The following is a 23622-nucleotide window of genomic DNA, read 5'->3' on the forward strand; positions in this document are numbered from 1 at the left end:
GCAAAGTATGCACCAATAATAGTTTTCCTTCTGTCAGGCTAAACCGGAACCAGCAAAAAAATCTGGCAGCCAAAGCATATCGTCACTCTTCGCAGGACAGGCAAAGAAAATGGCTGAGAAAAAGACTGAGTCCCAATCAAGTGTCTCCAGTAGTTGCACATCCACTGATAACTCCAAACTAAATTGCGAATCACAAGAATTATTCTCTAGCTCCGATAATGAGAAAGGTAGTCAGTCTACAAAATCTCAAGAGTCTGCATTGAAAGTCAATGGAAAAGAAGGAAGTAGTCAGTCTAAAAAATCTCAAGAGTCTGCACCAAAAGTCAATGGAAAAGAAGGAAGTAGTCAATCATCCAAAAACGTGAGTGTTCAAACCTTTTCTTTTCTAATTTTAACTGAACAACTTGGAAAATATGATTGTAAATAGGATTTCTAGCAATGGTATCCACATTTTTAATCCAAGACTAAAAATCTGAAACTTGTGCTTCTTTGGTTTCATTTTAATTCGTAAAAGCTGCGGCTGTAGTTTAGGTTCTAATGCATTTTAACTTTATGCTTTTAGCCCACTGAGGACTTGGTGTTGAACCTTCACCCGCAAGTTATGTTCCTTCCTGCTTTGTGCAGAGCAGTTTTTAACTTTTTTGAAATGTCACAGTAGTTAGATCACTCTATGAAGAGCAGGTAGCATTCAAGTAAAGTGGCACTTGCTCATAGCAGAATCTTCTAAGATGGCAATATTTTTCTGTCAACAGCAAGTCTCTGTAACAAGTAGGTTCACCAGACAGAGGGAAGAAAAATGTCAGAAAACTAAAATGAATTGGCTTAAAACCGTTAAATCTATTAAAATTTGAAAAAAATCGTACCACTTTTCGTTGAAGTGGTCAACATCATCAAGCATCACTTTTTAATCAATATGGTAATATCTTCATCATCCACATATTGCTTTTCCGGCGCAACATATTTTGTTTTTTAATCGCCTTGAAGTTTTTTTTCGTTTTCTTCTACGTGTTTTTATGTGTTTTCGACTACCCAAAGTTCCTTGGTTTCCATCTTGGGCTTCCGCCGTAATTAATTGGATAGCCACAAACGTAAGAATCAACTTTTTTCCTCGAAATTTTGTTTGAAATTTCCTTTGTTTTTCTAGGCAAGCATCAATAAAAAGCCTCCAGTCAGCAAGAAAAAGGTTCAATCACAGAAAGGCAAAAAAGGAAAACCATCAGAACCTCCTCAGAAAAGGAGAAAACGAGTCATGGTTGAAAGTGATTCAGAAAACAGTAGTGAAGGTTTGTGTTTTCAGTTACTAATCTAGTATTACCTTGTTTCAAGAAGAATTTGTCACCTCTAAAATTATTTTTATTTTTGCATTGGTTTTCAAGGAAAACTGGGGTAATCTCTGCTGTTTTTTTTTACACATTACTTCTTAACGGAACATGGAAATCATGCAGAAAATAGTGAAGAATGGTTTCGCTATTTTCCTCAGTAGACGGCAGGGAAATATTTTTCTCACTAACAAGATCGCAATAGCTATACACCTAAAATTAAACCGAATATTTTAGAGAATACTATTATTATTGGTGATAGATTGGCTAAATTGAAATATTCACTCATAAACTTGTCTCAGGATGTTAGTTAAAGCCTTTTAATCACAGTTTTATCTGTATGTTCATGCAATGCAGGAGACAGTGATGCAGAGTCTGAGAGAAGTCTCTCCCCTGAACCTGAAAAGCCTCCGTCACCGGAACCCATGGAAGAAGACGATGAAATAATACCTGCAACACCCGTCGAACCCTCAAAGAAGCGGAAACGCAAAGCTGTCGACAAAACTGTTATGGATGAAAATGGATTTTTATGTATGTACTTAATTTAGATGAGTTTCAATTAGGGAGTTTTACCAATCAGGGCTTCTTTTTATTCTTCGTATAATTTTAGGAGTCAAATTTTTCCATCATATGAACTGCGCTTAAATTTTTGAGTTTCCTCTGTCGAAGCACTGTTATACCACAATACAAGTAATGGTTTGAATTTCGGTTTCTCTCCTGCATCATGTGGAACAATTGAATCAATGAGAACGAAAAAACGCTAATTCCATAACTCAAAAACACTCAATTTTCATCAAAAACAGTCAATTTTTATGGAGGTCATTGAAGTTAGCGCATCTTTTCCAACATGGACCTTTAAAATGTCCTTAAGTGCTTGTCTTTCGGCACCAGAAATCTTTTTCTTAGACTAATTTCTTCATCTACTGTGCAGTTTTGTGTGTGTCTTGATTACTCTCATTTTTCCGAGTTGGTGTGTTTTCGTTCTCACTGATTCAATCATTTAAGGGCTGCAATCCGAAATTTTAAGACAATTTCCCGATCAAAATGTCAGTTTAAAAACGGTGTGAATGATCATGAGAATCAATACACACATATAGGTGTCCATGTTTAGAAAAGCGGGGTTGAAAAGTGAACTTTTTGGCCTTCTTACATGCGTTTTCTAATGGAGTTGTGGGACTGTTGTTATGAATGTGTGTGTGGACTCTGCGCAAAATGATATTATCATTTGGAGGACTTCGATTCTTTTTGACTGTCTTGTCTTTCTGGTCAGCAGGGGAACAAAAGCTCACCTCGATCATAAATCAGATATTGCCACATTTGAACAGGATATTGGGTTTTAAAATGCTGAAAAACTCACTTGGCACATAGAAAGTTCAATCTCGGAGTGGTTTTTGGTAAGGCTGCACGAGTACTCAAATTTCGAGTCAAGTTGCGCCAAGCACTCGATACTTGGCTCGACTGGGAAGTCAGGTTAGGTTCAAGCGAGTACTCGAACTCGGCTCAAGTGCCAATAACACAAGGTTTTTGAACTTTTCTGAGCTGGAAACACCAAAAGAGTCCAACTTCTAAATATTTCAATCATTCTATTATTATTTTTAGTTTTGCCATCATTTTTTATTGTAAAATCACTCGTTAAAACTCAAAATTATTGGAACTCGCCTCAAGCTCAACTTTGCCGGAGGGTCATTTTCAAAGCTCGAAAACACTTGAATTCGGATTGAAACAGTGACAAAATACTCAAACTCGGCTCAAACCCAAAAAAGATACATTAGATTAGATACATAGCATACATTAAAACCTCATAGACTTTAGTTAGTGTATGACATCAATGGTTCAACCAGAAAAACTAATATCTTGATTGACATGTTTTAGACTATCCTTGTCATCATTTTATTTTCTTTCCATTTTTTGCATCAAAACTGTGTGTTGCTTTCCTTGCAAAATTCGGCAAGTTGTTTGCATCATTGCAAATTAATCTAAAAAACATTTTTTGTAATTACGTTTCATGTTGCTTATTTTTTTATTTATGTAAAAAATATTTAAACTTATCTCTCTATCTTCTTCTCTGTTTCAGGCACCACTAAAGAATATGTCTACGAAAGTTGTAGTGACAATGAAGAAAATGACGAGAATAAAAAGACTATCGCAAATAGTGAAACAAAAGAAGCTCCAAAGCCTGAGAAGTCGCCAGAACCAAAAAAAGTTATCAAACAACCAACTAAACAGGTATCTCTAACCAGCTTTTTCAAGAAAAAGTGAATTTTCCTCTCAATGGGACCATTTATCTCACTTTTTATAATCTTAGCCCTATAAGAAGTATTCATTTTCCTTTCTGATGCTCCGATCCTATAATGGTATCAAATTCTGAAATTCACGAGGCCTGATCTCAAGTGAACCCACAAAGGCTGAAAATCGAGACTATCCATCCACTAGCAAAAATAAAAGAGGCAGAAAGATTCTCTGTTTAATACATTTTTTAAAAGAAGTAGTTTACTTTCCGAAGTTTTGTCAAATTAAGTTTTCATAAACCATTGCAAAGTTCCAACAAAATAGTTTTTTATTCAATGTTCCTCCCTTCAGTGCCTCTGAGGCAGAATACAGTTTAATTTTGCCTTCATAGGTTGAGACTGCCTACTGCATTAGATAAATTAATTGAATTAGTCAATTTAGCAGCATTATCATTTGGAAATTTTATGTGCGCCAGGCCGCTGATAATTTTCACAACTTTTCTTAACCGTGGTATCTAAATGTCATCTTCCTAAAATGTTGGAGAACTTTTTCTCCTGGACTTTGTAGGCTTCTTAAATATGGTTCTTATTATAAGAGCATTGATGCAGATTTTCCTTCATTTTAAGGCTATATAAACATAAGGAAAGTGAACACATTAGTTACTGAAGGTAATTTTCTGTATGTACAAATACGCTGTCCTTTATGACTCTCCATTTGTGGGGAGAAATACAATTTATTGCTCTGTGTCACTCCATTCCTGGTCAATCTTATGGTTGTATTGCGCTAGTCATAGTATCTTGTTATGTTGGTTGGAACTTTAAGATCAGCCCAATGCAACAAGATCCATCCAAACGCCAAGTTTCTACTTACTTTGACTAAGTTTAACTGAAAGGAACTAAGTTGCATTTTCAAGGAAAATGACTTCTCTTTGATTTTAAGCTCAACTTACTAGTATACTCAGTGGCGTAACTAGAAATCTTCGCGCGCCCCCGCCGATCTGAGACTGCGCCCTTTCATATCATGAGTTTTGAGTGGCGCACCCTCCCCCCTCCTCCTGCCCGTCTAGTCATTTAGATCTGAATAAATGGGAGAAAATCAAGGTATCGCTATGAGAATAGAAAGAAAAGTGAAGAGGAAATTCAAGTCCTAAAAAAGTATGAAAAAATGTGAAACATAAAATGTTTGCATGATCAAAATGTTTTTCTTGTTGTACTTGTTCTCCTTGCTTTCCTCTTTCTTCATCTTTTCTGCCTCTCTCTCTCCTTTCCTTTTCTTTTTAGTCGTGCGGCGAAGCCGTAGAGACTCTAGGTTTCGCCGGAGGCTAAAAAATGTCCACACTTTTTTGTCCACACTTTCCGTACACGGCTTTAGCTTTTATCCATCATGCACAGATTCTCCGGAACACTGATACTTCTCTGGAAAAGCTAGATTTATGTAGGGAAAATTCCTAATTTTGCGGGGAACATGGACCTAACACCTAACCCAAAAAAACGGACGTGATATTCGATATCAGCGTTCATAAATCTATTCAAGGTGGGTTGAACAATTTCAGGCAAATCTAAAAAAGTTAAAAGTCGACCATTGTTCCCAGTAAGTATGTATCTCGTTAATAACTCGATCACTTGCGCTATTTTTGCGCTACATTGAAGAATATTTGGAATGGATAAATTGTCGTTCGCGAAATTTTCTTGTATGCTTCCCATTTTATCAATGATTGATGCTTTTGATCAGCAAACTGAAAAGACAACATTGCAAAACAAAGATTTCTCGGATCGGGGAGTGGAATAGGATAGTAAAATATTTGCAATGGACCGTCAGATGGAGGCTTAATTGAAACAAAAAATATGTTACTGAGTCCAAGAGAGCAAAATCCTAGGACACAAAGTGCCTTGCGGTAGGCCCTACAACGACAAATTACAAATTCTCAACTCCAGCACGCACCCTTAGTGAGCGCGCAATGCGTGAAATATTCCTTCTGTAATGTAGGCGCCAACATGCGTTTTACAGTACCTGAACTGTGTTTGATGCGATTATTTAAACTCGCGGAATTAGCGTTTTTCAACTCATGATTTTATTTTTTTTTTTTATAATTTTGAGGTTCTTGTACATTCCGTACGGATAATTTTTCTTCAATTTTCTTTATAAAAAAAAACATAAAAATCAAATTATTTTTCTCTCTTAACGTCTTTTTAATGGCCTGACATGGAAGCATCGAAAATAAATAGTTTTTAAGAAATACTATAAGCACGCATACTTTGGTGAATATTATTGCAATCGCGGTCAATTTTAATGAACGTAGCTGGGAACATTTTAATTTATTTTGGGGAGTAATTGCAATCGCACAGTGTAATAGCGACCGCTGAAACTTAAGATTGCAGGACTCAGCGTTTAATTTCAATTTTTTTTGGCAATGCAACGCTAGAACATACAAGTGATGAAAAAAATTAAAATTTAAGAATATCGGCCGTGTTCTGCGATTGATCAATTCAAATCTTCCTCCTCTTCTCTTCTTATGAATGAAATTATTGAACTGCCGCAGCGACCCCAAAATCCCCGGCCACCACGCTTCCCACACCAGAGTTTAAAAATGAAAAGTAAGAAAGAAAAAGATGCGCGGCTGTCGAATTCAGGTTTCCCGACGGACTGAGCTCAAAACAATCCCGCCGGTGAGCGAGATCTTGCGACACTGCGCGTTAGTTAAGTTAAAAATTTAATTTTTCTCCTTCTTTTTCCCGTTTTCTTCACCCAAAACTTTGTGCCCCTTGCATCGCTGCGCCCCCCGCCCAGCGGTGGCGACAGGTATGATAGTTACGCCACTGAGTATACTGCAGTTTCCTACCAAAAAATCAAAGCCAGCTAATAATTTCCAGTATTCTAAAATTTGTACACTGAGCATTGTAGAAGAAGGAAACTCTTAACTTATTTTTGCTTGTTACATCTCAATGTGACACGGTTTCTCTCTGTAAAATTCAGCCCGTATGAAAAGAGGTATTGCTCCTCGAAAAACACCGTGTTTCTTTTATGTTGATTTATTAGTGATGTACGCAGCGCAACCAACGCAATTGTGTGAATCACCATCATCGAAAGTGAATCAAAGATGCAGTCATGCAATCATTGTAATATAAAAAAATACGACTAAAGCATTCTTACATTGCTTGGTAGATCTTTCATTCATATTATTGACACTGTGAGTTTTGTTTCGTATAATGTATCAGTGATCATTTATTATATTCATAACGTTAATTCAACTCTTGTAATCATCCAAAAAAACAAGCCCAATGTGGGTAAAAATGAGTCTACAAAAGTAACATATTCTTCACTGTGAAACGGACAATTGACTTGTCTTTTTATGGACTGCAGATTTGCTGGTTAGGGCTGCATTAAAAATGAAAACATTTACTGTTTGTCTGCTTCTTGTTCATAATAGAGGAAATTACTCTCTTTCCACACCATTGTATGGTCTGTTCTTGTGATAGCTCACCATATTTAAGTAGGCAAAATTAAATGTTACCGTACTTCATTGTTTCTTGTGAACAAGAACTTTCTACACAGTGCTTCCATTCATCATGGTGGTTGAAAAGTTATTAGTCTTGAATAATTCACTGAAGGTTGCTTTGAAAACAGTCTTCAAGGCTGCAATTCAATTCTTTCATCTGTACCTTCATACTATTTTCAAGAGAAATAAACCCTCATCATTATTTGTATCAATACGAGTCTGTGAGTAATATTTGTTAGATTTTTCAATTTCAGTTTGTAAATAGTTAATAACACAATAAATCACTTTGTTACCTGCTATTTTCGGTGTAAATTAATAATAATAATAAAAAAGAATCCATCCTTTTACAGTATATGAACTCATTATCATCTGGACGTAATTCTGTGAAACGGAACTAAGCGCCATCGGAGGAGGAAGGTAGTGCGGGAGCTTGGATTGGCGGCGGAACTGGGCGTCGGGCTTGCTCCGTCCTATACTCGCAATGCTTTTCCATGGCGCTTAGTTTCGTTTGACAGAACGCGCTATCCGGCATTCTAAATTCCTCAAAAGGAACTCAAATTGGCGCTTAGTTCCGTTTGACAGAAATACGTCCATTTAGTTGACATAACAGTTAAAAGGACATAACTGTTGCTGCAGCATTCATGCAGTCCTTGTCTTTCAGGATTATTTTTCATGATTATAGAAATAAATGATTAAAAATCAGTTTTTTGTGACAGTCAATAGACCAATTGTGATAACCGACCAAGGGTAAAAAAAAAAACCGTTTTTGAATGAAAATAAGAGTAGACTTTTAATTCATTTTTTGTTTTAATAGCAAAATAAATCACAAGATTAAAAAAATATAAATTTACAAAGGATGATCAGTTGTATTTACATAAATTTTCTTTTAAAATTAAAATAATAATAACAATATCAAATTATCATAAATTTAAAATATTCAATGCTTTACAACTAATACTTTTTTGGTAACATGGGGACAATGTTAATCAACAAAAAATGACTGAACCTTCCTGATACTATTTACATCATACAAAGAGTTTTTTCTTTCTTCTCCATTGAGATGTATGTACATATTTTTATTTACTTGATTACATGGTAAAAACTGAAAATCAATAATGGCCATTTCAAATGCTTGCTAACTACACAATACTATCTTCGAAAACATCTTTTAGATTTGGTAGATTTCGAGTCAAGACTCCTTAATCAGACAGTATCCGTATTATGACACATACACATAAAAATAAAAACAAACCATTCAAGGCTTCAAAAAATAACCATCTAATTGTACAAATCAATTTGAAAACAGGAAGAAAATTACACAGTTACACATAAAAAGGCACCAATATTCTTCAAAGAAAAATTTCACTTTCAGTGAAAGAAGTCATAGTAAATTTGTTGTCCTACAGCAGATCAGTGTCAGTGACGAATTCATTTTTAGTTTTGCTTTCTCATTCTGTATTCAAGAGATGAGTTAGCAAAAAGAAAAACGGATAATCATTAATAAACAAAAAACAAAAACTGGAAATATTTGTATTCAGTCTGGCTCAGTCAGTAAACAGAGGAAATAAAGACATTCCTTTTCTCTATTAGTTCAGTGGAATTAAATTTACTTTTCTTTATTTTTTTTCTTGAAAAAGCATTGATATATTTTTCTAAGGAGGGGATAACCATAAGTAAATCTTGAGTAATGAGATCGTGCCTTAAAACAGGGGATCTGACAACGAGAGTATTATAAGTTAAAAGAACAGTCTTCAAGGCATTGATAGAAATTAAATGGAGGAACAATGTTGGTTGACAAGGTAGGCACAGAGTACAATTGAATTTGGTTCATCGGGTCAGGCAGAGACAATTATTTAACTCCTTATATCTTCTGATCATGCCAATACTTCAAAGTACTAGGGACATGCACTATTCAAACTCAAGCGTTGTCGAATATTTTGTTCCCTGCCTAAGCAAACCAACCAAATTGGTTCAAAATGTCCCTCATGCCACCTTGTGAATTTAAAAATTTTTTCTGTGCGATAATCGAATCAAACATGCGGAAGACACACCGGGATTAAAAAGGGCTGCTGCTGTCACCAACTTCCTTTAATCTAATTTTTCAATTACATGAAGGAAGAAAATTAGCAGTACCTTTTACCAAAAATTATAGAATGCTATTTTTAAATTTTAAAAATACACCCAATAATGTGGACTCAGTCTTCAGGATGTAAAAGAACTGCAAGAATTTAATTTCTTCGGCGAGGAATTATGAAAACAGACATAAAATGGGGAATCCAAATTAAATGCGACAAGCTTACATTGCTTGTGATTAATCCAGAGGGGAAAACATTACTTTTACTGTATTCTTGTGTCAATAGGCAATGTGCTTCATTGATTTTAGAAAATTAAAAATAAAGTAAGTTAAATTAACAGGTCTTTGTACTGAAAATAACATCAGAAACTTCCATCAGCAAAATTCTAGTGGGTAGTTTATCTGCCAACATTAACTCCCAATTTCTTTTTTAAGACATATTGAATAAGTAAACCACAGTTGAACCAAGACAATTAGGTACTTAAAATGGGTAAGCTATAATGATAGAGGCAATGCTATCAATATTGTAACAGTAATTCTTGCTTTGATAGTCAAGCTGACAAAAATGAGAAACCAAATTAAATGAAAAAAAGAGACAGCGTCACTTGATCATTTGACAACAATTGAAAAATCAGACATATGACTCTTCATCAACAAAAGTTCTTGGAACGAAATACATCTGCCTTTGATTATCGCCTAAATGATATGTCGTTATGGGACGCCTACCATTCACCGGTGGAGGCGGGCGGTAGGGAGGTGGTGGGGGTAGCGACTTAGATCGGTGGGCGGGCGTGTCCTCCTTTTGTTTCAGCCGGCTCCGTACATAACATGTATCTACATGAACCGGTGGTAGGTGCCGCAACTTGGTGGTGACTTCGTTGCTCCGAGAATTTGATCTGAAACAGATTAAAAAGTGCCCTCATTAAAAATGCTAGCAAGTGAAGAATGGATCCTAGATTCCAAACCTAGCAATCAAAGAAATGGTCTTAAACCAGTATTCTATGGTTGAAATTTTTAGGAAAGATAAAAAGAAACAATAATGAAGAATGTTGAACATTTTTTGATAAACCCCGAAAAGAGGGGGGGGGGGGGAGAGTTTAATTTAAATTAGAGGAGAGAATTTCGCCTGAGAGATTTTTCCACAGACTTCAATCAAATCAAGGGTTTATACACCATTTAAATCTTCTTCTTCTTCTAACTTTAGACTAGGGCCGAAACCCTGTTTGTCTAGCCTCCAAATTAGTAAAATATGACGGTGATGAGAGAGATCACTTAATGGTCCTCCGGAGATGACAGGCAGCTCTGTGCCCATCTCTTGGGCGGTCGTCCACCATTTCAATAAATAGATAAAATACAAAGTAAACGACATATTTTTTTTTTGTCGGATGGAGATAGAACTATATATAACTATATTTTTCAGTGCTGAAATCGCACATTAAATATATTAGCAGTTTATAGAGCAATATTTATCACTGCATTGCTCATAAACATGCTTCTCTTTCCGCCAGAATATTACATTTAACATTCTATGGATACAACTTGATCAATGGTTCAATTTTGAATTAGGTGCAAGTGAAATTGGTGCCAACACAAAAATGGAAAAATTCTGAAACTTACCTAGAGATATGAGGTGTACAGTCATCATCTGATAGAGTGCTTGAGTCATCATATTCGACCGGCTCAACCGGCTCCAAATGGTTCCTTTGCTCCCTAGCAGGGTAATACTGCTCACCAGGACTGAAGGCCATGACTGGTTGGTGATTATGGTTGTGAGTGTTGTTGCTGTTGTTGTTATTGCTCAGGTGGTTGTTGCGGGCTTTTTCCGCTTGTTTTGACGTTGAGTGAAGCCTTCGAGACCTCTGCCTGAACCAGGCCTGCCGCTGAAAGTTAGGATTCAGTCTTTCTTCCCAGCCACCGTACACTCGTACATACTCATTGGGCATCGACAGAGCTGTCGTCACCTAAACAAAAGACATTTGACGTTAGCAGAGGAAAATATAAGATGCTTACAAAGCTGAAGACCTATAAGTAGACCAGGAAACTGATCAGATGAAATGTTTTGACTGCTGATTAAATTCTGTGCGAGGTACTTTTGAGCGAGCAAGTTAATGATTTAATACGAAGAGAGATTAACTTAAGCATCTTTGAGCTGTCTTGGCAAGCGATTATTTTGTTTGTTTTCTCTGGGAAGACAACATCTGCAATGAGAACTATGAACTTTATCTCACTGAGTTTTTTGTAATGAATATTGATATTTCCTGCTTTCTGTTCAGAGAAATGAAGAAAATAATTCATTTGAGTGACTTGAAGTGCATACCTTTGCATGTTGATCGAATGCTGGATCATATCCACTGGAGCTAGAACTACTTTCTTCCTCATCTGGGGTGTAAAGCTGAGAGTCCGACATCGTGAGGCCTGAATCTCTGCTTAATGAAATCTTGTCTTTCCGAGGGGGAGGACTACATTCTAAACTATCAATAGAGGAATCATCCCTTCTCAGAGCTGGAACAGGAAAAAGAAAGAATGATAAACATAAATTCACTACTTTTTGGTATATTGTTATTTTTAAGTGACATTTTTTTATCTTCCTCAATGGAGTCATAAAGAATGACAAACAGATCATATTACAATAAGAGATGACCAAAAAAATTAACTCAAGACAAGAATGAAGAGCCATTCTTCAAAACAAAGTACAAGGTAAAACTAGAGGAACACCTTCGCTATTTTTTCCCTTGAGATTTCAAAAACTTTTTTTAGAATTCTCTCAATTTTTTTAAGATTCCCTGAAGTTTCTTCCAATTTTGAGTCACATTTGTAATGGAAAAGTAGATAAAATTCAGATGCTCCTTCTCTAAGCATCACAGGCTATTTCGAAGAGATGAAATTTCGTCAGATTTTCTACAAGTTTTATAATCTGCCTTGCAGAAAAACTGTCAAATTTTGAGAAAACTACGTAGATAATTCTATCTTATCAGTGATGAAAGACAATTTTCCCATGAAAATTTTATAGCTGATAAAAGTGTTCTCCATTCCAAATAATTTTAGAGCACAATTGGGCTTAGGCTTAGGCTTTAGGCTTTTAGGAGCTTTTTTTGTTAAACAATAAAGACAAGTCAACTTACAATCAGATTCTTCAGTGCCAGAATCTCGAGGATCCCCTAGAAGTTGGGGCACTTGTGAGCCAAGGAGAATCTCACAATGGGTAATCAAACACTCGACTAAGGCAGGGATCGTTCGCAGATCTGGGGTGTGAGGATTGTTACTCCATAAAAGAGATGGCCCTACACAAACTCCTAAGTTACTTGCTGACATGAGGTTCTGAGAACTTCTCCGAGCAATGTGATGGAGCACACAAACGAAATGACTGAGTAGAATGTAGTTGGGTCTCGGTAATTGTTGGAGAACACTGCAACAAACAAAAATAATAATAATAATCAGCATACTTGAATTAAAGATTTACATTTTCAGGTAAGTGATGTAACATACCTATAGTCTGTTTAATTCATCATGATCATGCATTAGAAAACTAAGGACTATTATTTGTCATAAAATCAAGCAGAATAATTCACAAGGTAAAAAAAAATAAACATGAAATACAGAAACCACAATTTAGAGGGACCCACTTTGTATCATACCTACCTCGATAAGAACAACCAAAAATTGACTTTCCGCAAAATCTCAAAGTTTTAAGGAACGATATATCTAGAATTTAAGAACAACCTACTTAAGGTAGGTATGCTGATGGTGTTGTCACCTTTAGAAACCTTAATTGGTATAAAATATTCGTACACCCTCAATTTTGCACATTATGGCTCAAAATAATTGACTTGATGATTGAGAAAGTGATAAAAAGCATTTAGGTAACATTGAAAAATGCAAATCAGGATTTTTGGTCCAAAATTGATTTTTTCGGTAAATTTCCTGAACAAATTGAATTTTTAACTTAGGATAAGTTCTACCTGACTCAATCAAATTTCCTAATTTGTCTGCTTCCTCTCCGAGTCCAAAAGTTTCATATTTGAATATTATGTGATATTATATTATGCACGTGAAAAAATCACTTGGCTGTTGCTTCCTTATCATTCTTTTTCACAAGTCACATGCAGGACTCTTCAGAACTTCTTTTGCTCTGTATAATGCTGTTTGAAGGGTTCAGACAGTAAAAACAATCCTTAAAGATCATAGGGTGTTGGACAGGTATGATCTCCCTTCTAATTTAAACAGACTAATCTCATAGGTACCCCAAAATCTCTTAAGATCATATCAGCAGAAAACCCTGAACACTGACTTTTCAGATCACTCGCAACCCAGAAGGAGAAAGGGTGATGAAAACCTACCCTTTAAGCCTAAGTAATTTATGGTGAATATTGGGGGTATCTAAGGCGGCCTTCCACTGTGAGTAGAGGGCAGAGACAAGGAGCGGGTCAGGCAGGGAGCGGAGAAAGTCCTTGAGGAGGGCTGCAGTGGCAAGGACAGGCACGTGCTCGAAGATCACCTCTTCGCCGGAATCTAGCTTGTCTCGCAGGTCCCTGACCAGCTTGGCGTTGGCTGACTTCCGGAAGATCCCTTGCGTGAACGGCCCTTTTGAATGAATCTGCTGCAGCATCGCCTGAAACGTGATTTCCTTAATCAGTAATCGACTAAATTTAAGATGATATAAGAATGAAAATGGATACAGAGCTAAAAATCCATTAAAAAGTCTCATTATGTAATCTGCATACAATGCTCCTGACAAAATATACCTGAATATTTTAGCGTCTAGCTGAATCGCACACCTATACCGGCTTCATGGGGTGTTGGTGCGATACGAGTGAATGAAAAGTTGCCTCGAACGAAATTGAAGGCGCCTCACTGGGCGTGAATCGATGATAGTGAAATTGCGTCGGATGAAATTGAAGGCGTTTCTAACGAGTCAAGAGAACCGTGTCTCGTGGAGATTTTTTAACCATTTTTTTCAGTTCGTACATGTTGAAAGAAAACATAATTTCCACTTCCGGATAAGTCCTTTAGTCCATAAGATTACGATCGCTCTGGGACTCGCATCTCATCTGAAAATAGATACCTTACCCCTCGACAAATATGAGGAAATGGGGGTGGGAGAGGGTGTCCCCCACTATTCCCCTCGTGATTTCTTGGTTTGAGCACCGAGTAAGTGACCCATTCTTAAGCAGCTAGTTAAATTATATTTAAAAACACTGAGAAAAGGTTTTATCCATGCCATTAGGTCATTATTTCCTTTAAAAAATGGCATATAAACGGAGCAATGCTACTAAGATCATGCAACTTGATGTATTAAATTTGCGACTGAGTGAAATCAAACATTCAGTTTTTTCCAGAAGATTACTCGAACAAATTCACGTTTTTTTTCACAATAAATTTAAAATACTGAGAAATTTTGTCCAGGAGCTAAATTCGTCTTGCAAATAGCTAATCATTGCAAGATTTTAAAGACTACCATCTAATGAAAAGCTACTCAATTGTAAATCAGAGTTTAAGGGTGTATTCTTCAGGCGAAAAACATCACAGAAACAGTGATTTTTTTAAAATTTAGTCTTTCGCGCTATGAAATACAATTCACGAGTCACGTGTTTTTCAATCACTGAATCATGTGATTTCAAAAGAATCTTACCATGACTGGCCTAGGAAGTTCATCACCGTCAACAATTTTGGTCAGCGGTAATCCGAATAAGCACCCAGGATTCTCTTTGCTGTGACTGCGGCGAAATATCTGCCCTATTTTCATCCGTCCAGGACTCTTCTTCTTCTTGATATCGGAGTCAGGAGTTTTGGCAGACCTGAAACACAAAAATTACGGAACTCGTGAAAATTTTGCGTGAAAGCCGAAAAAAATATCTAGTTGCAGTTTACAAAATTGCTGATGAATACCTAAACTATGAGTTCTAAGACCAACACACGTCTCGGTGAATAACCAGAACGCCCTTTCCAAAACAAAGATTCACGAATTTTGTAAACTAAGCTCTTGCAGATTCGATGCGATAAAGGAAGTGATGAAGTAATTGCATCGCGCGAAATTGAAGGCACTCCATTCATGGCGAACCGTTACATGTCCGGTGATATCTCCTACAGGTATCGAGCATAAAACTTAAGCTGAGGATGATATTGTCTTATGAATGCTCGTGTATTAAGCTTAAAGCCTCTCAATACATCTAACAAAAGCTTGAAACGGGTTGAAACTTAGAGGATGCCAGGGAAATTAATTGTCCTGGCGGAAAGACACAGCATTGAGCACTATGCAGCAAATTTCTGTCGCGCGCTGAAAACTGACCGACCAACCGGTTATGCGTGGGTAGCGATTGAAAAGTTGCATCGGATACAATTGAAGGGGCTTCAAAGCGGGTCGGCAAATGATTATTGATGTTTCGCGTGGCTGGAGTGGAAAGTCGAACTAAAAGGAAGCATAAGTTTTTGCTTTTACTTAAAGAAAACGTTATTTAAGTGCTTCAGGCATGTTCCGAACCTTCGAACGCATTCGAGCTACAGAAGTTAATCTGAAATATATTCTCTGGACTCAAAAATATGTAATTCCGGTAAATGTATTATTTTAAGCCTTTGCGAATTAAGTAACACGACATGGATCAGGCAAATCGTGCTCTTGCAAATCATAGTAGATTGGTTAGTAGAAGCTTGGAGGAATTCATACTGGTCTCCCCGAGGATAAAATGGAAAAAGCAGATACTTTTTTATTCATAAACGCATTCTATTACTCTTCTGACGCGTGAACTTCCGCCAAGAACGTGGACAATTTTGGCGGGAATCGAGATAGAATTTCACTGAGCCACTGCCACGACTCACGCAATCAGAGCGTCGGAATTCCACGCAGGAGAGACGAACAGTGGCGTGGCGTGCTTTGCTATATATCGATTGATCGGCCGTATAAACCTATGGAAAAGTATCGATAAACATGGTATCGCAGCGAACACCTTAATAATCGATTCTTTACTATATAGCTTCAAGGGGGAAATATCGATATATGTCGAAGCACGCCACGCCGCGCCACTGGAGACGAAACCCAGCTCACTGTCAGACAAATATTAATCGAAAAAGACGCTACCAGTGACCATAGCATTGCCGCTCACAGGTAAGGTAAGATCCCAGGCTACTGATAAACCTTATCACTGTCTCGGCATACCTATACCTGGATAGGTGAGCCGTGATAAGACACTTTCAGGAAAAAATATCAAAGCTCGCTCCCTCTGCTCGCGGCGGCGTGGCGAGGAATGCGCGAGATTGCAATGGATATGCATTGGACATGATACTCCTTACGACGCGACATTGCCGCGTTGTCATGTGCAAACTGGATTCTTGCATTAATTTTTTCGGTGGTTTGAAATGAACGAGTCCTAGGTCCTAGGTAGAGTGCGCTCAGAAGGGGGTGACTTGATTTAAATAAAAATGTTCTTGAATTTGCCGCCAGGAAGAGTTTTCTCTTGATTCAAGAGGAAAAGGCGTTTATAACAAACGAGAACGCTTGATTTGAGCAATTTTACTTCTTAAATAAGAGGAAATCTTCTTGGCGGTAAATTCAAGTCACTATTTTCTCTAGTGTGACTACAAACAACTTGTAAGCCCCCCGGTTAAAATATTAATTGGATTAAATATATAGAGCATATTACTGCAGGAAGGCGGTTTTAAAAACCTAAGTATGATGAGTTTTTTTTTTGATGAGATGTTGAGCTATTTTGAGAGGATCGACTTCTCTTTGGGGTCAACGAACAATTCACGAATTGATGAGTTCCACGAGAGAGTTAAAAAAAAGTACGGACACTTTTTGCGAACTTGTAGGTAAAACCTAACGTGAATTGATCGAAGCCAGAAATGGGAGAAGCATAAGGGTATTGCTTTTTGAAATAAGTGCGACCGATATTCCATGATAAAAAATTAAATTTACGACATTTTTAACAGGGGAATTTTCGGTAAATATATGTATTTCATTCAAACGAGAGAGGAGGCGAAATCAGTTTAAAAAAGAGGGTAGAAACGATGCATCGATCTCTCGCCGATCAGCTGAACTATTTCCAAATCACCGCCCTCAGTACATTCTTGATAAACAAGGCATCGGTAGCTGCACCCATGAGGGAAAAGAAACCTCCGTTTACAAATATAAATTTCGTCAGGGTTGTTTGTACGCGTGCACGACCAGTACCACTAGAAAGCAACTCGCGATATTCTCCGTTCTCAAACAGTTGGCTCGAGGCGGTAAAATCGACCCGAAATAATGCGCTTTTCGAAACTCTCCGGCTGGTTGGCCAAGAGACCTTCAGAATCCTAGTCCGACATCTGTTTTGTTTCGGTGACAACACAAAATCCGGAAGATCTGTCAAGTATCGGTCAAAATATCAGACTTCCGGACACTTCGTCGTGCGAACCGTATCAGCGCTTGTGAAATCCTCAACGCCAGGTTAAAACGGGACCTCAGAATTACAATCTTTCGAAATTTTGCCAAAATACACATGCAGCAGTTATACGTAGTTTACGGGCGATTTGGAAACTTGTTGAGAGCTCAAATGTTTTCATCCGACACAATGCTTTTACTTTTGAAAACATTAAATCGAAAAATGGGATGCGGTAAATGCGAAGGAACTTCGTAAAACGGCGCAAACATGAATTGTTAGAACGCGATTGTACTGATAACATCGAGGAGAAATAATTCTATCGATTGATAATAATGAATAACACTCGCATGACTATCAAACTTGCTTTTTAAAAAAGGAGTTACGGTTACTTTGTGTGGTAGATATGAATAATTCATAAATGTTAACAACATCACTGACCTACAAAAAAGTTATCAAGAGTAAAAAGCGATGCGAAAAACCGCGAAAGAGAGCTGAGCGGGGCTATCAGTTGGAGAAGATGACAGAACTTGATAATAAAGTGATTGAAATTTCGGTTACGGAGCGTCGAAAGTGCCGAAGCCAAGTAAAAAGCTGAGCACTCGTGGAGGAGAGTGAGCGAAGCGCCTTCAATCCATCGAGTATGCACAAAACCAGCACTCACGTCGAAATAGTCGCATGGCAAATCTTGCAGGCGCTAGCCTTGCGGAAGAGTTCCGATATTCGTCCGAAATCATAAAATGTGGCTAAACTATTAGGCTAATCATTTATTCAGTACACGCTATCTCAATTTCTAAGTTAAACGCATTACAAACTTTGAAACAATCACAAGAAAATTCGTTCCCTGCTCTAATTCCGTGATGGGTTATTTCCCTTTCATTTTCAATGAATTTTGTGAAAACTGCAAATAAATCGGACAGGGTCCACTGTTTACGAAGCTAACGATTGAGTTTAGGAATTCGCAGAAAAAAGCTGTATTCGTGCGATGAATACGTCAAAATCGCATCCAAGAGCAGAAGAAATCGCTGACCCGTTTTCGACCGTAAAATGGACAGCGCGCAAAAATCTAGATGTATTATCAAAAACCCAACCCTTGTGCACCGTATTTGTTAATTAATAAATGTGTTTTTATCTTTACGGCTGAAAGAGTGTAGGTGCTGTCAAACGAAATTATCATGTCTGTATCGAGGGTAAGTTGAAAATATGAGAGCTGAGAAAATTCAGCACCCGCACTTCGCAACACGTGAACTCAGGCAATCAGGCGCGCGTAGCTCACTTAGATAGGAGTCAAAAGATAAAAGAGACCCAGAAATGAGAATTCATAAGAACCCTTATCCAGAGCAAGGTGACAAAGGCTGTTCTTATCAACTAGGTACATAAATATTGAGCCATCTCCGAAAAACTTTGCACCGTTCGGGCAGTCTAAAGGTGATACATCTGAGGAATCAGAGACATAAGATCACTCGCTCAACGACTGCATGCTTTCATCTAGGAATATAGTATCTCCAAAATTGAGTAGGTAAACACTGCCGTGCTAAGGAAGAACGCCGTATGGACATTCCAGAGTTGCCAAATTTCCTACGAGAAAATGTTTTTATTTTAGGAAATTAATGGATATTTTTCCTTCAAATTTTCAGAATCTTCAGGTAAAGCTGTGAACTAAATCATCTGGAAAATTGGCTAAGAAAATATTCATAAATTTACCAGGGAATTCGCATTTCATGAGAGGAAATTTGGCAACGCCTGAAGGTTCATACGGAGTTTTTCCTTAGCACGGCAGAGTAGAAATCCTAATACCTAACGCTCGGGGCGATCAAGATCAAAACTTTAGGGTAATTTAAGTTTCTTTCCTACTTTATTACGCAGAAAAAAGTTCTGATTTGACGAGAAAAACTAAAAAAGAATTCCCCCAGAAGTTGTTTCGAGCTCTTCAACGTGTTCAGCCTATTTTCTCGAGAATCCTTTATTAAATTCGTTTCAGAAGTCTTACGACAATACACTAGTTCAACTTTTACATTGCTTTTTTTTCATTAGAGGCGATTGATGAGGTCGGGCATCGTGGCAAAATTTCATGAAAAGTCATGTGAAAAATTTCATGAAATTTCAGAAATTTATGACAGATATTGAAAGATACCGGTTCTTCTTTATGTTTCGCAAAATGTAAAAAATTGCGACTTTCTTCTTTTTTTTGCGTTTGAGTGTGGGTTGCATACTCTAGCCCCTGAAAAATATGAAATTTTTCACGGCCTAGTGAAATTTCGTGAAATATTTCACTGAGATTTCCGATCTTTCATTTCTTTCTTATGTTTCATGCCACCCTACAACCTCAACTTTATTATTGCTAAAATGGATAACTGGCAACAGCGCGCACGTGATTGCATGGTTGGCGCGAAGCGATCTTTCGCGCTCGGATGAGAGAAAATGGACGCGAGACTCGAAAATACGACACCTAGTTGAAGATAAACAAAGTTATTTGCTAGGCTATTTACATGAGGGGAGTTGAATGACACTGCGAGTCAACTATCGGTCCGCAATGACTGCAGAAATGCACACAGCAGAAGACGAATGAAAGTTATGACGCCCCGACTTCAGTCTTGAAGGATTAATATTTGAATTCAGAGAACTAATAGTTTCGTAACGGATAACAATTACTACTGGGGGCTAAAAAAATGCTAGGATACGTCGTCCACCTGAAAGTCAGAAAATTAGGAGGGGGGCAGAAGGCGCAAAAATGCGAAGTTTATGAGATGGAACTTTTAATCGTTGATTCTGACAGCTCTGCTCCTATGACCACCGTAATATTTTTTGTAAACTCAGCTGTACCTAAATTATTTAAGACAGGAAAAATTCATCCAAAAGTTGACAGTTTTTCAACCAATGAGTATAAATACCTAGAGGGTCAAATATTCATTTAAAACTATCGTCGATTAACAATACTCGCAAAAATGTTTACTGAATGGGTAGTGATATATGATCGGGTCCCATTAAAAAAAATTCGACCCCTCAAACCAAAAACTAAATAACAGGATGCAAATTTTTACGCGGAAAACGGTATGGCTCGTCGATCTCTTTGAAAGAAGTTTGAAAATACGTCCTTTGTGGTGATAGTAACTTTCAACTTCCCAGGCCCTTTCAAAGGCATTCAGAGAACCGAAATCGGACTATGTTCTGTAATAGGATTCAAATACAGATTGGCACAGAATAACAAAAAATAGTTCAGTCTGTAGATAGATCTAGAATTTAGTATTTCTCTTCAAAAAACGAAGCGAAGAAAAGGAAAACGTTACTTGAGCTTTTCTCCTACAGGAAAAAATAGTCATAGCTCGAGATATTTTCAGGTAGACACTCACTCTGATTCCGGACTGAAGCTGTGGAACAAATTTGTGGTAGATAGACTAGAATTGGTACTCCATCGGATTTTGTACGTCCGTTTCTTTTCGACGAACAACTTGGGGCGCCGCCCGAAATTCCAACACTCCGAAGAGGTCTCCTCGAAATCCTCCTCGCACACCATCATCACCATGGTCACGTCGAGGGCTACCGTTAAGCGAACCGGAGGCAGAAGCTCACAACTTTGTAGAGCGCACGCACAATCCCGAAACCGAACCTCAGGACATTGAAACAAGCCGCTAAAACTCCGAAAACTGTGTAGAACAGCCTCTGCAAGAACGGAACCACCGCAAGGACTCCCTCATACACCAAGGGGTCGACAATCGAAGCCACGCGGAACAAAACTTGGAAAACCAGGGAGAAGAGGATTTTAGGCGCGGTAAATCCTAACGCAACTACGAAAAAACACGCGCAAACACACGCAAAAGTACCGAGCTCCGTCACGAGTTTGAGCGGAGACTCGAACCAGAAATACAGGAAAGCAAACCCCGCGATGATCAAGTGATTCGGATGCATAATTTGCAGGCGCACATATCAAGACCGTGGGAGAGACACTATCACAACCAGGAGACTTAAACGTCGGGTAAAGAAAGTAGCGAGCGAAAAACGCAGGACACAGGCGACCGTTGATGTTTTCCAAGCGCGCGGATGATCCTTCGAAGTCCAGACGTAGACATGGCTGTACGGAGCAGCGTGACCGCAGCGGACGGGGAGCGTTCGGAAACTGATTCGCCTTGCCCCTCCGGCCTCCGGGTGCCGAAACCGCGGCCGGCGTCGGGCGGAGGGGAGGGGAGGGAGGGGAGTCCTGGCGGGAGGGGAACGGGAGAAGAATAGCCACGGACAATGTGCACCGACTGCAGGCGTAGGAATCTGAGCGAGGGCCGGAGGGGCGGGGGATAATGCCCGGGTTAAGGGAGGTGTAATCACGGCGAGGGGAGAAGAAATCATTTCTCGGACGGAGCTTCCCCAGCCCTCGTAACTGCCAAGTGCGCAGCAAGGGTGAAAATACAGGGTGCGCCCCAAGTCGCGCGCCACGGGTGTTCTCCTGCCGCGGCCGATTTATCGACGGGGGCCATACACCCCTTGTGGGAATTTTTGTAAAAAAACGATGCTTCAGGATTTTTTTCTTTTTTTTTTTCATGAAACGACCTTTAGCGAATGAGGCAGAAAGCTGAGAATTCATCGGTGGGAAAAACTTCGCGACGGAGGTGAAAGGGAAATTTTAATTGATATAGCGAGCATTAGGAGGATGGAAATTTTGCTGGCGATTCGGTGTTTTCGCCAACGGTGTCTTTAGAGAGTTATGCCGTTTTTTCATACATAGTTGAAAAACTGAAGCACTATTTGGGAAAAAAAGAAGAGAAAAGTGAAGTCAAAACGAAATGATGTAGTTCAAAATGATTTCCAGTATACTGTATTTTTTGGGTGCCACTGTTTGCTGAATGTCCCTATTATGTGTAATCACAGAGTTAAATCCGTCTTCATTACTGTAATCATACTCTATGAATGATATAAAATCAACGCATGGCGCTTGAGGCGCGAAGCACTAGGTTGGACCGCGAAGTGGTCAGAGGACGTAGCCCCCTTGTAAATTGATAAAAGCCGAGGAAAGGATCTTGAAAAATTCTGACAAAAAGAGAGAATTAGTCGATCAGTTTTTATGATTTGCGACGAATTATGTTCTCCTCAACTCCAACCCTTCCTGCATGGTGAACGATAGCTAACGAGCAGCCAAGAGAGATACTGTATTTTCTAGAATCTATGTTTTTCAGACTAAGGAAACCGTGTGGATACTAACTACTCGATACTTCACTCGAGTTAAAATCACTCGAACAAGAGAATTCCCGGAGATCAAAGCGTAAAACTTTGAGAACGCACTGTGAGCGCGGAGACCTACCCTAAACTTCGTCTTAACGAAACAGCAACAAGTAGCAGTGTTTCACTCTTACCCCACGAGACTTTTTCGTGAGGGATCTCATTATCACGTTCACATATCCACCCCAGAGCGCTCTGTTCCGACCGTTAGGGGCTGAAGTTTTTTCTAGATCTTGAGGTGCAAAGCTACCCTCTCGGGGTGCGGATCGCGTGCAAAAAAGGGCGGTATGTTTACAAGTAAATAATTACCCACAATACAGGGTAATTTTCGGATGGTCTCTGCTTTTGCATTTATATACCGGAAAAAGGTCTCGGAAGATCGGGTGAGGTGTATTGCGGTCAAAAAAGTCAGGGTCTTAATCAGAATAAGGAGATTGATGAGCGAGCAGCTTTTATGTAAAACCTAAGCTGGAATGATTTAGCATAATAAATTGAAAAGATTAAGTGGGCTATTATTAGCTATCGCCGATCGGTTGATAATCTACGCAGGTAACTCTTTTCGTGACTTTTGCTTTCGAACTCGGGCCTTCCTCTCTGCATGTTTTTTCGGTATAAATCTTGCATGTATGATTTTGTTTTGTTAATTCGACAATGCCCGGTCGGTGTATCCTCGAAGTCAAGTCTTTCAAGCGAATTATAATGAGCGAAATAAAATCATTTCAATATATTTCGCTTACAAAACGTAGGCAGCCGCAGGGCAGGAATATTTGCATTTAAGGATCAATTGAAATTTTTTACTTGGGTACATCTTATTGAAGCCATGATCCCTAGAAGCGTTAGATCCCTAACGCTCCTTACAAAATTTTCATTGTGAGAGGAAAAGTAAATAAAAAGTACAATATATAAAACTGCCGCGATTGCAGCGAGTAGGACGCTTGACACATTGTT

The 23622-nt window shown here is 38.4% G+C and overlaps 2 protein-coding genes across 2 annotated transcripts in view; one reads left to right on the forward strand and one right to left on the reverse strand.

Moving 5' to 3' along the window:
- LOC109036426 (uncharacterized) overlaps positions 1 to 7343 on the forward strand; it is a 15964-nt gene extending 8621 nt beyond the window's left edge. The window contains exons 7-10 of the mRNA XM_019050631.2: positions 38 to 361; positions 1145 to 1283; positions 1677 to 1850; positions 3394 to 7343. Of these exons, the coding sequence (XP_018906176.2) occupies positions 38 to 361; positions 1145 to 1283; positions 1677 to 1850; positions 3394 to 3578 (822 nt within the window). The 3' untranslated portion in view covers positions 3579 to 7343. The remainder of the gene's footprint in view (positions 1 to 37; positions 362 to 1144; positions 1284 to 1676; positions 1851 to 3393) is intronic.
- Positions 7344 to 7832: 489 nt separating this feature from the next.
- LOC109036419 (uncharacterized) overlaps positions 7833 to 23622 on the reverse strand; it is a 685415-nt gene continuing 669625 nt past the window's right edge. The window contains exons 10-15 of the mRNA XM_019050621.2: positions 14748 to 14913; positions 13456 to 13727; positions 12241 to 12524; positions 11436 to 11620; positions 10736 to 11079; positions 7833 to 10014 (exon numbers count right to left, since the gene is read on the reverse strand). Coding sequence (XP_018906166.2) covers positions 9750 to 10014; positions 10736 to 11079; positions 11436 to 11620; positions 12241 to 12524; positions 13456 to 13727; positions 14748 to 14913 — 1516 coding nt within the window. The 3' untranslated portion in view covers positions 7833 to 9749. The remainder of the gene's footprint in view (positions 10015 to 10735; positions 11080 to 11435; positions 11621 to 12240; positions 12525 to 13455; positions 13728 to 14747; positions 14914 to 23622) is intronic.

Source organism: Bemisia tabaci, chromosome 6 (assembly GCF_918797505.1).
Source record: "Bemisia tabaci chromosome 6, PGI_BMITA_v3".
Classification (NCBI taxonomy): Eukaryota; Metazoa; Arthropoda; class Insecta; order Hemiptera; family Aleyrodidae; genus Bemisia; species Bemisia tabaci.